Source organism: Rhipicephalus sanguineus, chromosome 5 (assembly GCF_013339695.2).
Source record: "Rhipicephalus sanguineus isolate Rsan-2018 chromosome 5, BIME_Rsan_1.4, whole genome shotgun sequence".
Lineage (NCBI taxonomy): Eukaryota > Metazoa > Arthropoda > Arachnida > Ixodida > Ixodidae > Rhipicephalus > Rhipicephalus sanguineus.
This window is the reverse complement of record NC_051180.1, coordinates 60,299-73,300: the sequence shown is the minus strand read 5'-3', so window position 1 is coordinate 73,300 and position 13,002 is coordinate 60,299. Positions and strand designations below refer to the sequence as shown.

The 13,002-nt window shown below is 54.9% G+C and overlaps 1 protein-coding gene across 1 annotated transcript in view; it reads right to left on the bottom strand.

The window, feature by feature from the left end:
- LOC119395203 (ATP-dependent zinc metalloprotease YME1L-like) overlaps window positions 1-13,002 on the bottom strand; it is a gene marked incomplete at its 5' end in the record, with an annotated part of 63,468 nt that overhangs the window by 34,051 nt on the left and 16,415 nt on the right. The window contains 1 exon segment of the mRNA XM_037662481.2: window positions 1,697-1,759. Coding sequence (XP_037518409.2) covers window positions 1,697-1,759 — 63 coding nt within the window.

The window sequence follows — 13,002 nt, the reverse complement described above, 5'->3', positions numbered from 1 at the left end:
ATAACTATTCGGCGCTTAAATGTTCACTGTGTCGATGTCACAATGTGCCGCAAAACGACTTTCATCTTTTCGGTAACGGCAGAGACCGGCCGATCAATAATGATTACGACTTCCGCGCGATTGCGGCGATTCCTTCACGGATAATCATCAGAAGAGAGCGAAGCTTGGCGATGTGGCGGCCGGCGATGAACGTGCCATTATGATTTATCGCCGACAACCTTATCACAGTCATCTGCAGCTATCGGCTCGGCTGCATGTGTGGCGTAAACTGTTCGGGGTGACGGCGGTACAAGCAGTACAAGCGCGCGATGTCATTGCCGTTTGAAAGTTCGCTTCCGCCGCGCCGTGCGAGATAAAGTGCGCGTCGCTTCGTGTAAACGAAACTAGCTCGCTGGTGTTGAGCGACACAGGCACCGAGAAACGTTGATGCACTTACAGCTAGTGTTTTATTAGGCGGCAACCCAAGCGCGCCGCGCCTGTCGTGTAAGGCCGTCAGAGCATCGCGGAGACGTAGAGTGCGCGTTGCTTGCAAAATGCTTGTCTTTGCCACGTTGAACGAACAGGCCGCTCGCCGCACCCGTGCACGCTCCGAAGTGAAGCGGGCACAAAGAGCGCACAAATGCGCGTACAAATGCAAGCGGCCCGGCAGTGATGGCGTGAGCTAAGTAGACAACGCGCTGCACGCAACTAGCCAGGGACGATCGGCTCCATGTAGTGGTACCGCGGTTCAATAAAACATTATCGCTTCACTGCAAAGGCGGTTTAATTCACTCGTGCACGCAGCGGGCCTCGCTTCACAACGCGAAAAGGCCCAACTTCTCACCGGAGGAGTTGTTAGCACTTTTCAATAAAAATGCCCAGAAAAAAAAAGCGGCTTGGTCAATAAATGCATGTTTTTGAGGGCGAGTCCATTTATAACGAATTACTGATATAGCGACGAGTTTTCGCGGCACTTTCGAGTTCGTTATAAACGGGTTCGACTCCACTCCAGAAGTTTTTTTTAAACCTCCTTGTATTCTGCGGAAGGATCGCGAGTTGCAAACGACAGATTTTGTTTGTGAAAAACATTTTGATGCGCGATTTGTCACCAAATCATGGGAAGCGCTATATAAAGGTAACGTTTTTGTGAGTGCTCCGAGGAAGGCGGCTTTGGCAAAAGACGCGATCCCAACAATATTGCCTGGATGCCCGAGCCACCTAATCAAGACTGTGAAGAAAAAGAAAGCACCTGCGACCCGTGTTTGCCTTCCCGCCGAGAAACGCTGTGTTAGTGGTGGAGGTTCATCAAGCTCCACTCCTGCCATCGAGGAGTCATCGCTGGATAGTCGAGGCTCCGATCCGGAATTGCTGAAGCGATCTCAGTTTCCTGTGCCACCACTGCCAAGTGCAGCACCGAGGCCACCTTTTATCACAATGTCTGCATGTTAGTTCTGTGGCTGTATTGGTGCTGCTGTTCGTGATGTTCTATTGATATGTTTGTAATTAGCATCCTACAATAAGGAACAGATTTGGCTCCGAAACATTGGAAAAATACAACAATTTTTTTAGTGCAGCCCCTTGAAAGTCATAATTAACCAAACCAGAAAGGCAATTCTGTCAAAATGTTTAGCTTCAAAATCAACTAGCATGCAACAAGCTCTCAGCCATATCAGTACAGGGCACACAGAGCAAGCAACTTCATTTCTGCAGCACTCACTTGTCAAGGTCATCCCTACGGTTTGTAGCACCAAGAACAATCACTCCTTCGTTTTGCCTGAAACTAGAGGGGGAAAAAAACACTCTGAACTTATGCACATTTTACCAAAACAAAGCAAGAAGGCTATATGCAATTATGACATGGCAACCTTGTTTGGATACACGACTTACTTTTGCCATTTCTGTGTACTATTGGCAACGTGGAGACCACGAACACCAAGCTAATGGTAAACTTAACATTTACGTTACCTGAAGTTCCCTTAAAGGGTCCCGAACCAATTTTCCGAGTGATGATCGAGTCGCCTCACTATCAGAGTTTATTGCCACACGAATCGACTGCCACACAAATTTTTCAAACCTGTCAAACATGAGCAAAGCTACAGGGATATGTTGCATTCTTTATGTGCTTTCTCTCTCCCTTCCTCCTGACGAGCGCGCTGGAAGCTACACGGGAAGAGACGACCATGGGGGAAAGAAGCTACGTCACGCGCACGTCGACCATGAGCCCGCATCATGAAATGCGACTGCTCTCTCCCGCTGCGATTCCAGCGTGCGGTAGTGTTGCAACCGTGTAAATTTAGCAGACTATAGAGCACGGTGCCCGGCACATGGTGGCACCCCCCAGGCAAGAAGCACATCTGATCGAAACACCGCTCTTGGTTTATTTCAGTTATCAGTCAATTTCGTCGATCTGTTGTGTGATGACAAATTTGCTGCATGACTGCCCTCCAGAGAATGTGAGTGCAGGCCTCTGTGAGAAAAGAGGGTGCTCGAGAAAGCAGCATTTCACGCTTCACTCTGCTTGAACTCGGCTTGCCATGCACTGCTGCGAGATTTGGCTGGGCTATTGACAGCAGCGTCTGCTTTCCGTTGCATGTGTTTTTTTTTACCAAGCACGAGGGGTGGTTCCAGACCCCTTTAAATCAGTTGTGAGCGACATATTCTGCTACACATGACCACTTTGATGAAGGCAGTACCATGTTATAACGAGATGTAGGACGTGGGGTATTTTGGCAGGAATTTCAAAATATTTTTTTACTTTCTTAGGAATGCTTGCCAACTATTGCATATGGGTTGAGTGGGTCGTCAAATTCATTTTATGAAGAAATACAGGTAGCATGACTTACTGCAAAATAACTAGATAATTATTTACCAACGTTACTAGGAACAAACTCAGTTTAAAAGCTCCGTCGGAGAGGCAGTCTGCGTGGCGGTCGTGAGAACTAGTGGCGCTGCAGTCACGTCTAGCTCCCACGGCTGGCGCTTGCTGTGATCGGCGCCGCCGATGTACGAGCGCACGTGGGTTACAGCGACGTCTGCGCTTTGTTAGCTCGTCATTTTTGCGACTGTTCTTGACCAGGCGTAGCGTCTTGTACGAAGACACGTGCATGATGTACGAAGCCTAACGAGGGCGAACAGATTCACAGTGCGGTATGGCCCGGCTGCAAGAGCGGCTACCGCAACGACGACTCCGCTACACGACACTTCCACTTCACGACACTTCTTCGGACCTCCAAAAAACCCTACGCCATTCAAGCCTTGCATCGCAAAGATAGAAAGCTTACTGCGAAATGCAAGGTCTGTGACGTTACTTTTGAGAGTGACGACATTGTAAAGCACTATCGTCGTGTCATTGCGGGACAAGAAGTTTTGATCCCACGTGGAAAGTGGGAACTCGCGCCTGCTGCCGTGCCGCGCTTGTTCCCAGCACTTCCACCCCACATTTTAAAGCCAAAATGTTCAGGACCAAGGCGCAAATCCCCCCCCCCCCCAAAAACGCACGGCGTCCCGCGAAAGCCCAGTGCCCAGTTTGGAGGAGCCGCCAGAAATAGAACAGCAAAACGAAAGGTAGGCGATTACGTATATACGCTACCGAGACTGAGAGTTGCATCACACTGACATTCGCATAGGCATGCGCAGGGTTCCCCATCAGGGGGGCAAAGGTTCATCGCAGCCCCCCCCCCCACCCTACTAAGTTAATGTACGGGGCAGATTTTGTGCCTCCCCTCTTAGGTGATTAGGGGGGGGTGGCCGCCCTCCCCCTGCCCCCACTGTGCGCACGCCTATGGACATTCGATCAGTTGTCAACTGTCACTACGCCTTCAAAGCAGTGGATTTTTTAGAGATTTTACGACGAGGTATCGAACAAGATGTGCGGAATATTTTACACTCGCCGGCTCGGGAACGGACTGCTCAGCGCAAAAATTTGACACGGTAATCATAGAAAATACGAGGACCAGCGCTGGTCCTCGTCTTTTCTATGTGCACCGTGTCAATTTTTTCGCGCTGAGTAGTTTAATAATGAAATATCAACTAGCCCAATCCCACACTTTGCTTCGAGAACGCTGACTTACTTGTGCAAAAGATAATTGTAGTTGACGAGTAGTTTAACTGCGTAGTGAACGGCTACAGCACGAAACGCAAACGGCTGTCCGTAGAGTGTAAGAAGTGCTGCGGGCATGGAACATCTGCTCGGTAAAGTTGAAAAACTGAAGTTGTGCGAAGGAGTCAATACTGACGACTCTTCTAGCGATACAGTACGCGCGAATAACTGCTCGGTGCTCACATCACGGCCGATCTGTTCGAATTGTTTAAGACACCGTAGAAGGATGCGACGTAGAAAGATGAAACACCGAAAATACAACTATCCGCTGAAAAAAATTGCTCAGAGACGACATCTATTTGATGTAATCGCACACTGAGATTTCAAAGAGTTCTCGTAAAATTTTCCGATTTTGGGTCAGTATTCCTTTAACCGTCGCGAAAACGTGTCTTGTAAACATTGCAAAGCATTGGTGATGTTTTTCGAGAAAGCTTTTTCAATAAATTGTAGACAACATGAGTACTGTTCTTCTAGAACGTTTTTGTATCTCGAGTAAGTACGCTTCTTTGTACACGATAAAGGCTTTTACAAACGTGCTGGGTTGTTCTTGGTCTAGATAAAACGGCAGCGGCTAAAATTGTGATGGTAGTTGAAAACCCTCATTCGCTTAGAAACTCCTATGCTTGGAAGTTAAGCGCAATGTAGACAGCTCAAATATAGACTGAACATCGATTCTTAGCCAATCAATGAAGAACGCACGCGGGCCAATGCATACATACGACCTTATGCATTGTCACGTGTTATCTCGGGGGTGCTTGCAAAAACGGATCGGGAGAGAGTGAGACGGGCTCAGGAGACCGTGGTAGGACGGGCAAAAACAACAAAGTTTATAATGAGCAAAAAGGTAACATACAGAAAAGAGCGTTAAGAACACTGAACAATCCAGCAAAAGACCTATTTACATTTGACAAAAATCTCAGTTCATATCTAGAACTGCAACTAGCTAGGCTTAGCTAAGGTTCCCACTCAGTCTGGCCACTATGGGCCTCGCGGTACGAGAAAGCTCTTACAGCACGTCGCGACGACTCGATATTCCCTTTGCGTCCGTCAATCTCTCGTCGAGACCGTCGCCGACGTCCTCAGTAGTCCTCCGAGTTCATCGTCGGTCGCCTTCGTCCAGCCTACCGCTGGCTCTCGTCGCGTGTGTCCCCAGTGGTCTTCTCCGTCCTCGGTCCGTCGAGGTTAGGCCTAACTGGGCCTGGGTCCCTTGCTTCAGGACTCCACGGGTGACAGGCGTTGACTGCACTGTGGTCTGCAGCCGTCCTGCCGAGAAGAGAAGGGCTGCTGGCGATCCCGGAACTGCTGTATTGAGGGGCGACGTGTCCGGGCAGCCTCGCTTGGAGCCTTCCAAGGTCGATGGCCACTCCCCGGGCCTTGCGTTCCGCCACCTCCAGAACCGAGTACCAGCCGCTTTCGCCGCGGGTGCGACGCTTGTTCCTTCCTCGATCTTCTCCGTCCGGTGCCCCACAGCACAGTGCCACGATCATCCTTCGTCGTTCACCATCACGGCTCGGGTCGCATGCCACGAGCCCCCATCTGGCCAATCCTCTGCGTCGACGTGGCTGGTGCGCGTGCCATCGGGTGACTTTTGCTTCTCGCTGTGGGAGAGCACACGCGCCCATTTCCTTTCCTTAAGGCTGGCGCGATTGCGAACTGACGGTGGTAGCAAGGGACCACTAGGAGAGGAGCACCGTCGCCCTTTCCTGCCGGACAACCCCTTCTTCCCCGTCACTCTGCGCGCCAATCCTCGCTTCCCGGCTCGCGGGAAAGGGAACTCGCCCTGCGAGGGAAACAACCCTCGTGGTGGGGAGGGAGACGGGAGGTGAATAAAACAACCGGGCATACGAGCAGACGGTCTCTCGTGCCCTGCTGACCTACGAAGGAACATCTCACCGCCCCGAGACCCGCGAGCCGATCATCGACCGAAGGTGTAAGCCATACCCTTTGTTTTTCTACGAGAGCGGACTATCCCTCTATGCGACATTTACGCGTTATTGCTAACGTAGCAATAAAGTGTTGTTTGTTGTGCTAGCCTGTTGCCTTATTCGCCCGAACCCGTCGTAGCTGCGATGACGCGCGCTACGGGAAGGGGACGTTGACACGGTACGACTATTTGCGGCTGGGACCGGAGCTAGGATTCTGCACCAGCCGTACATAGAGCGGACCCCCTCATCTGGCGCCCAACGTTAACGAATTTGGCAACGTGGCTAGTTTTGTGGATGCGAGCGACTACCGATGCTCCGTCAACGTAGGACAACGGGCATGTCTGAATTCCAGGATTTGTTCATGTTGTCTGATGTCGCGTCGCAGAATGTCGATCCTATGGCTAACGCGGGGGCATTGTTTGGACTTTCCGACAGCGTAAATTTTGGTTGTTTCACGCGGGACAACCAAGGTGTTGCAGCGACCGCGTTAGGAGAGATTAGGCCTACGACGGAGAGCGCCACGCCGGGCGCCCCGTCACCTCGCGACGCGAACAGCGAGATGCCGCCACATGTTGCTTCGGCACAAGCCGCAGATGTGGTCGCGTCTTCGGGCAATAGTGTGCCCTCGAGCGAGGTACTCTTGCAGAATGCACTGTCAGTTATGCAGAGCTTAGCCAGCGCGTTGCAAAACACAGCGCAGCCTCCTTCGCAAAGTGCGGGACCACGTGTCAAGGTAGACATGCCTACCTACAGTGGCTACCACGACTGCAGGAGTGCGAATGAGTACCTCGACCGACTGCTCTACTATCACCAAGCAACGGGGCTTCCCGACGCCGAACTTCTCGCGCGTGTGGTCCCGGTGTCGCTGACAGAGCAAGCGGCCCGATGGTTCCGACTGACCGGACATCGCGCCCGCACGCTAGAAGAGTTCCGCGAGAGCTTCCGCGACGAATTCCTTCCGGCGAATTACGAGTGGCGTTTGAGGAGGGAGTTGGAGCTACGCACCCAGCATCCGGACGAATCCTTGCTGGAGTACGTACGGGCGATGGACGAACTGTATCGCCTCGCTAACCCTCTCGCCACCAACGCGGAGAAAGTCGAGCGCGTTACACGGCAAGCGCACCCGACTTTTGCGGCTCACTTCAGGGGATGCAAGTTCGCAGACCTAGAAGAGCTCGCCGCCGAAGCGAAGCGCATACAAGGGGACATCCTCGCGGCGCGAGCGTACCGCCCGCCTCCACCCGCAGTGCAGTCACTCGAGCCTCGCTGCGCGTGGAACGGTGGCGCGGTCAGTTCAGAGGCGTTTAGGGGTAACGCGTCAGCATCGTTCGCTGATGAGCACGTACCGCGCGGTTGGGAACTGTCAGACCGCGCTTTGGACCCCTACGCTTACGCGTTTCGTACGGCCCGTGCTGCGCCTGCACGTGACGTTCCGCGGCAGGAGCACGTGGTCGAGACGAGCCCAGACGAGCGGCGCAACGCGGAGCGAGGCCCGCCGGATCGTGGCGACGAGCGCCCGGGCCGGCGTGGTTTCCGTGGTCCTTGCTACCAGTGCGGCGCACCGGGGCACATCGCCCGCGAATGCGGCCGCACGCCGGTTCAAGAGCGAACGCGCGGTTCGGGAAACGGACGACGCCGCCGGTGAACCACGTCGGGCACCGCGCGGCGATCAGTAGTCCTACCGATGCGCTCGGATCACTAGCACCCACAGTCTGTCGCGCAGGTAATGCCGTAGACTCGCCCGCACCGTTAATCGAGTTAACGATAGCTCGAAAGAAGTTTGTAGCACTTTTGGATACTGGGGCAAGCGCTTCATTATTTGGGGACGAGGTGTTGCACCATCTCTGCGAGAACAATATCCGCTTGAGACAAAGCAACACCACGTTCCGCCTTGCTTCGGGCACAGCGCAATCGAGCGGTGCGGCTAGACTTGTGATCCGCTGGGAAAGACGCGTGAGGCGACAACGCTTTGTCCATCTTCCCGGTTTGTCAATGCCTCTAATCCTGGGTCGAGACTTTCTCGCCAAGTCAGGTATTGTCATTGACATTGCAAGAGGCGGTTACCGAGAGCGCGACGGCGACGCGCTAAAGCTTTTCTCGAAAGCACCCGCATTGACAACGGCATGCCAATCGCAAGGAGCAGCGCGAGTGAGAGAGGAGGAAAGCGCGCGGAGTAAGCTAGTAACCCCGCCAGAGCAATGTGCCGCAGTACAGGGAAGGTCAGTGCACCCGCTTTTGGCAGAAGCACACAGCATGCCAGAAAGGGAAAAGGTGCAGCTGTCGTCGCTGTTGTACGAGTACGACGCGATTTTCACTGACCGCCCGGGCCGCACTACGCTGGTCAAGCACACAATTGATACGGGTGACGCACGACCTTGGAAATGCAATCCCCGACCAATTAGCTTGGCTAAGCGGAAAGCACTTGACGCCGCCTTGGACGAACTCATCGACACAGGCGTGGTCGAAAGGTCAAACAGCCCATGGGGTTTCCCGGTGGTTCTAGTTCCAAAGAAGGATGATACATATCGCCTTTGTGTAGACTACCGCAGGCTGAATGAGGTTACGAAGAAGGACGCATACCCTCTTCCATCCATTTCATCGTTAGTATCCAACCTAGGCGGGGCGAAGTACTTTACGACGCTCGATGCTGGTCGTGGATATTTTCAGGTCGAAATGGACGAGCGGGACAGAGAGAAGTCAGCTTTCACATGCCACAGGGGACTTTTTCAATTTAGGAGAATGTCTTTTGGCTTGGTGGGGGCTCCCGCTACTTATCAGAGGCTAATGGACCAAGTTCTGGGAGATGCAAAGTGGCAGCACGCCCTCGCATATCTAGACGACATAGTGGTTTACTCGAAAACGTTCGATGAGCACTTGCGCCACTTAAGAGACGTTCTAGAAAGGCTGGGGTCTGCGGGCATCACTCTGAACCCGAACAAAGCTCAGATAGCGGCGACCCGAATAACATTGTTGGGATTCACGCTTGACGAGGGTCGCATTTTGCCGAATAAGGGTAAGCTCGAAGCGATAGTCAGCTATCCGTCGCCGAAAGACATCGGCGAGCTGAGGCGCTTTCTGGGGATGGCGAACTTCTATCGCCAATTCATTCCAGACTGCGCGGCAGTGCAGGCGCCTTTGACAAAGCTCTTGAGGAAAGGCGAGCGTTGGGCTTGGGGTCAAGAGCAGGAGGCCGCACTGCGTCGCCTCACTAAGTTGCTGGCTAACACGGCTGAACTGCAGCTACCCGATTTGAACAGGGAGTTTGTGATTCAAACAGACGCAAGCGACCTGGGGTTAGGAGCAATTTTGCTTCAGGAGCATGGAGGTGCCCTCCGACCGATTGCGTTCGCGAGCCGTTCGTTAACGCCGGCAGAGAGGAACTACTCGGTAACAGAGAAAGAGTGTCTCGCGATAGTTTTCGCTCTCCGTAAGTTTGACTATTACATCGACGGAGTGGCGTTTGTTATTGAGACAGACCACATGGCGCTCACGTGGTTGAGGCGCTTGAACGAACCAAGTGGCCGCCTGGCTTGTTGGGCATTGCTTCTGCAGCGTTACGACTTCACCGTACGCTACCGCAAGGGCAAGAACAATGCCGCGGCCGACGCACTATCGCGTGCTCCAGTCCGTCACGAGACTGACCCGGAACGGACTGTGAGCGAGACAATCGAGGTAGCGCTAACGGAAACAGTAGAACAAACGTCAGTTCAAGGCACAAGCGTGAACCACGTAGAGGCTGTCGTTAGCGCGGGGATTGTTTTCAGCAGAAGGGAGCTGTTAGAAGCTCAGCAGAAAGATCCGTTTTGTCGAAAGGTGTTCGACGGGCTCCGGGAGCCAGGTGGCCAGGCCACCGCGCACACGGGGGCAGCTGGTATTGCTGTCGGTGCGGAGCGCTCGGCAACAGCTGGTAATGCTGTGAGCGCGCTGGATTCGTATCTGCTGGATTCTGATGGCGTCCTGCTGAGGTACATCCCATCCGACGATGACACAAGTGAGTCATTCAAGGTCGTGATACCGCGCAAGTTGAGAGGAGCACTGCTTCGCTACTTTCATGACTCGTGCATTGCTGGGCATGCGAGTGGCCCTAAGACTTATGCTAAGTTGTGTCGCCTCGCTACCTGGCCAGGCATGAAGCGGGATGTGATTCGTTACGCCCGTTCATGCCACGTGTGCCAAAGCGTCAAGCCCCGAGGCGGACGACCGCCCGGCCTCATGCAGCCGATCAACAGCCAGACTCCCTGGCAAATCGCGGCATGTGACGTAATGGGACCGTACCCCACAACTCCTAGCAGAAACAAATTCTTGCTGGTGATCACGGATCACTTCACTAAGTGGGTAGAACTTTTCCCCCTTAGAAAGCTGACGGCTCGTGTGATCTTAGATAAGTTGATGGAGGTTTTCACCAGGTTTGGTTTCCCTGAGCAGTTGATAACAGACAACGCGTCTTATTTTACTGCGAAGGTGTTTGTTGACACGTGCGCTGCGCTTGGCATTAAGCACAAGAAAACAACCACCTACCATGCTCAGTCGAACCCCACGGAACGAGTTAATCGCAACATCAAGCACATGCTTGTCGCGTTCTCTGAAAGGCACAAGGACTGGGATACCTACCTTCCAGAGATCGGGTTTGCGTTGCGATCGACTGTGAACCGCTCGACTGGGTATGCGCCTTCTTTTCTAAACCTGGGGAGAGAACTGCCGAATCCGATGGAGACTGTACTCGCGGATCGCAGTGGAGTGCCAGTGGCGTCATCAGCACGAGCTGAATACGCAGCGCAGTTGCGCGAGAAGCTAGCGGAAGTTTTACGTAAAGCACGCAGTAATCTCGGCACTGCTAGGGCACAGCAGAAGGCGCAGTACGACCGCTCGCATCGGAACGTACACTACGAAGTGGGCGATCTGGTGCTGCGACGCCATCATGTTCTTAGCGACGCTAGCAAACAGTTTGCAGCCTCGCTGGCACCGAAATGGTCCGGGCCGTACCGAGTGCGAGAGAAGGTTTCCTCACTTGTTTATCGGCTCGCGAACATGAAAGGCAAACCGAGCGGCGGACCAGTGCACGTATGCGACTTGAAACGTTACGTGTCACGGGAGGAGCATGGGGACGACTATCAGTCCCCCTCCGAGCCGCGGCCGGCGGCTGGGAACGCTCGAAACCGAGTGAAGAGCCCCGAGCCGCGGTACTTCTTGCGAAACAGGCGGAGACAACTCTGCATGGTAGGCCGCGTTTGATATGTTCTACGCGGGGTGCAACGATTCACGCGCAACATGATCTGCGAGTGTTAATCCTTTTCTGTGTCGACTTTCACCGAACAGATGGACCGACAGGGAAACTTCAGTAGCCGCCGGGACGTCTCAGAGAGACCAGCTCCCCGCGGCGAGCCCCCACACCCTCCATCGCCGTCGCGGCCCCAGCGCGCCCAGACATCGCAGCAGACGCCGTTGCGGAGGACCCCCCGCAGGCGACAACGCCGCCCGTACGCCCCGCCACTTGACCGCCGCTACCCGGCTGCCATTTCTCCTCAACCACCAGCCCAGCCGAGAGAGCCGGCCGCCTCGCCTCAGAGCCGCTACCGGGATGTGGCCACCTGGACGAGCCAGGATGGAGTGGACCCCCCGGTGGCGTACGTCTCATCGAGGCCCTGGCGCCGGCAGGAGAGGGCCCGCGTTGGGACGCCTCCGGCCCGCCTGTACCGCCTTTTCCAGGGCAGGACGGTGGCGGATGCGGACCGGAGGGCGAACGGGGCCTGCCTCCCGGTGCCCGCAGGAACGCGGCTATGTCCGTGCGGCGCCGTAATGGTGCACGAGTCTCATGCGCAGAGTAAGCTGCACCGGCGCCGCACGGGACACACCCTGCCACCGAGCCGCGACGCCTCTGAGGAACGCCCCAGCGAGGCGGCCAGGGCCATGCTGGCGCGGGCGGCCCGGGAGGCGGACTTCGCTCAGTGGCTACTAACTATAGCCACTGGCCATGCGGCCACAGCGGGTCCGCCTGAGGGGCTGCCGGCGGAGGCCGGGACGGCAGCGGCGACGGAGGCCAGGACGGCGGCGGCAGCAGCGGCAACGGCGGAGGCCAGGACGGCGGCGGCGGCGGCAACGGCGGAGGACGCGACCGTGGCCGCGCTGGGGGCTGCGGCGACACCACTGGGGGCACCGGCGGCACCCACGGCAGAGCCGCCAGGGCAGGAGGGAATGGACGTAGACCACGCCCTCCTTGCCTTCCTCGATGACGAATAAAAAAAAAAAACATTTTTTTTTTATTCTCATGGTTCAGTCTCTGTCGTCCGAGGGCTTTCTTAAGGGGAGGAGGATGTGGGAGAGCACACGCGCCCATTTCCTTTCCTTAAGGCTGGCGCGATCGCGAACTGACGGTGGTAGCAAGGGACCACTAGGAGAGGAGCACCGTCGCCCTTTCCTGCCGGACAACCCCTTCTTCCCCGTCACTCCGCGCGCCAATCCTCGCTTCCCGGCTCGCGGGAAAGGGAACTCGCCCTGCGAGGGAAACAACCCTCGTGGTGGGGAGGGAGACGGGAGGTGAATAAAACAACCGGGCATACAAGCAGACGGTCTCTCGTGCCCTGCTGACCTACGAAGGAACATCTCACCGCCCCGAGACCCGCGAGCCGATCATCGACCGAAGGTGTAAGCCATACCCTTTGTTTTTCTACGAGAGCGGACTATCCCTCTACGCGACATTTACGCGTTATTGCTAACGTAGCAATAAAGTGTTGTTTGTTGTGCTAGCCTGTTGCCTTATTCGCCCGAACCCGTCGTAGCTGCGATGACGCGCGCTACGGGAAGGGGACGTTGACACGGTACGACTATTTGCGGCTGGGACCGGAGCTAGGATTCTGCACCAGCCGTACATAGAGCGGACCCCCTCATCGCGCACCGTTGCCGCGCTTCCACATTTGGCACGCGCCTCGTGCCCTTCCTTTACTCATCACATGCATATCCACCTAAGTAGTCCGCAAATGAGATGCGCGAGCGTCAAATGAA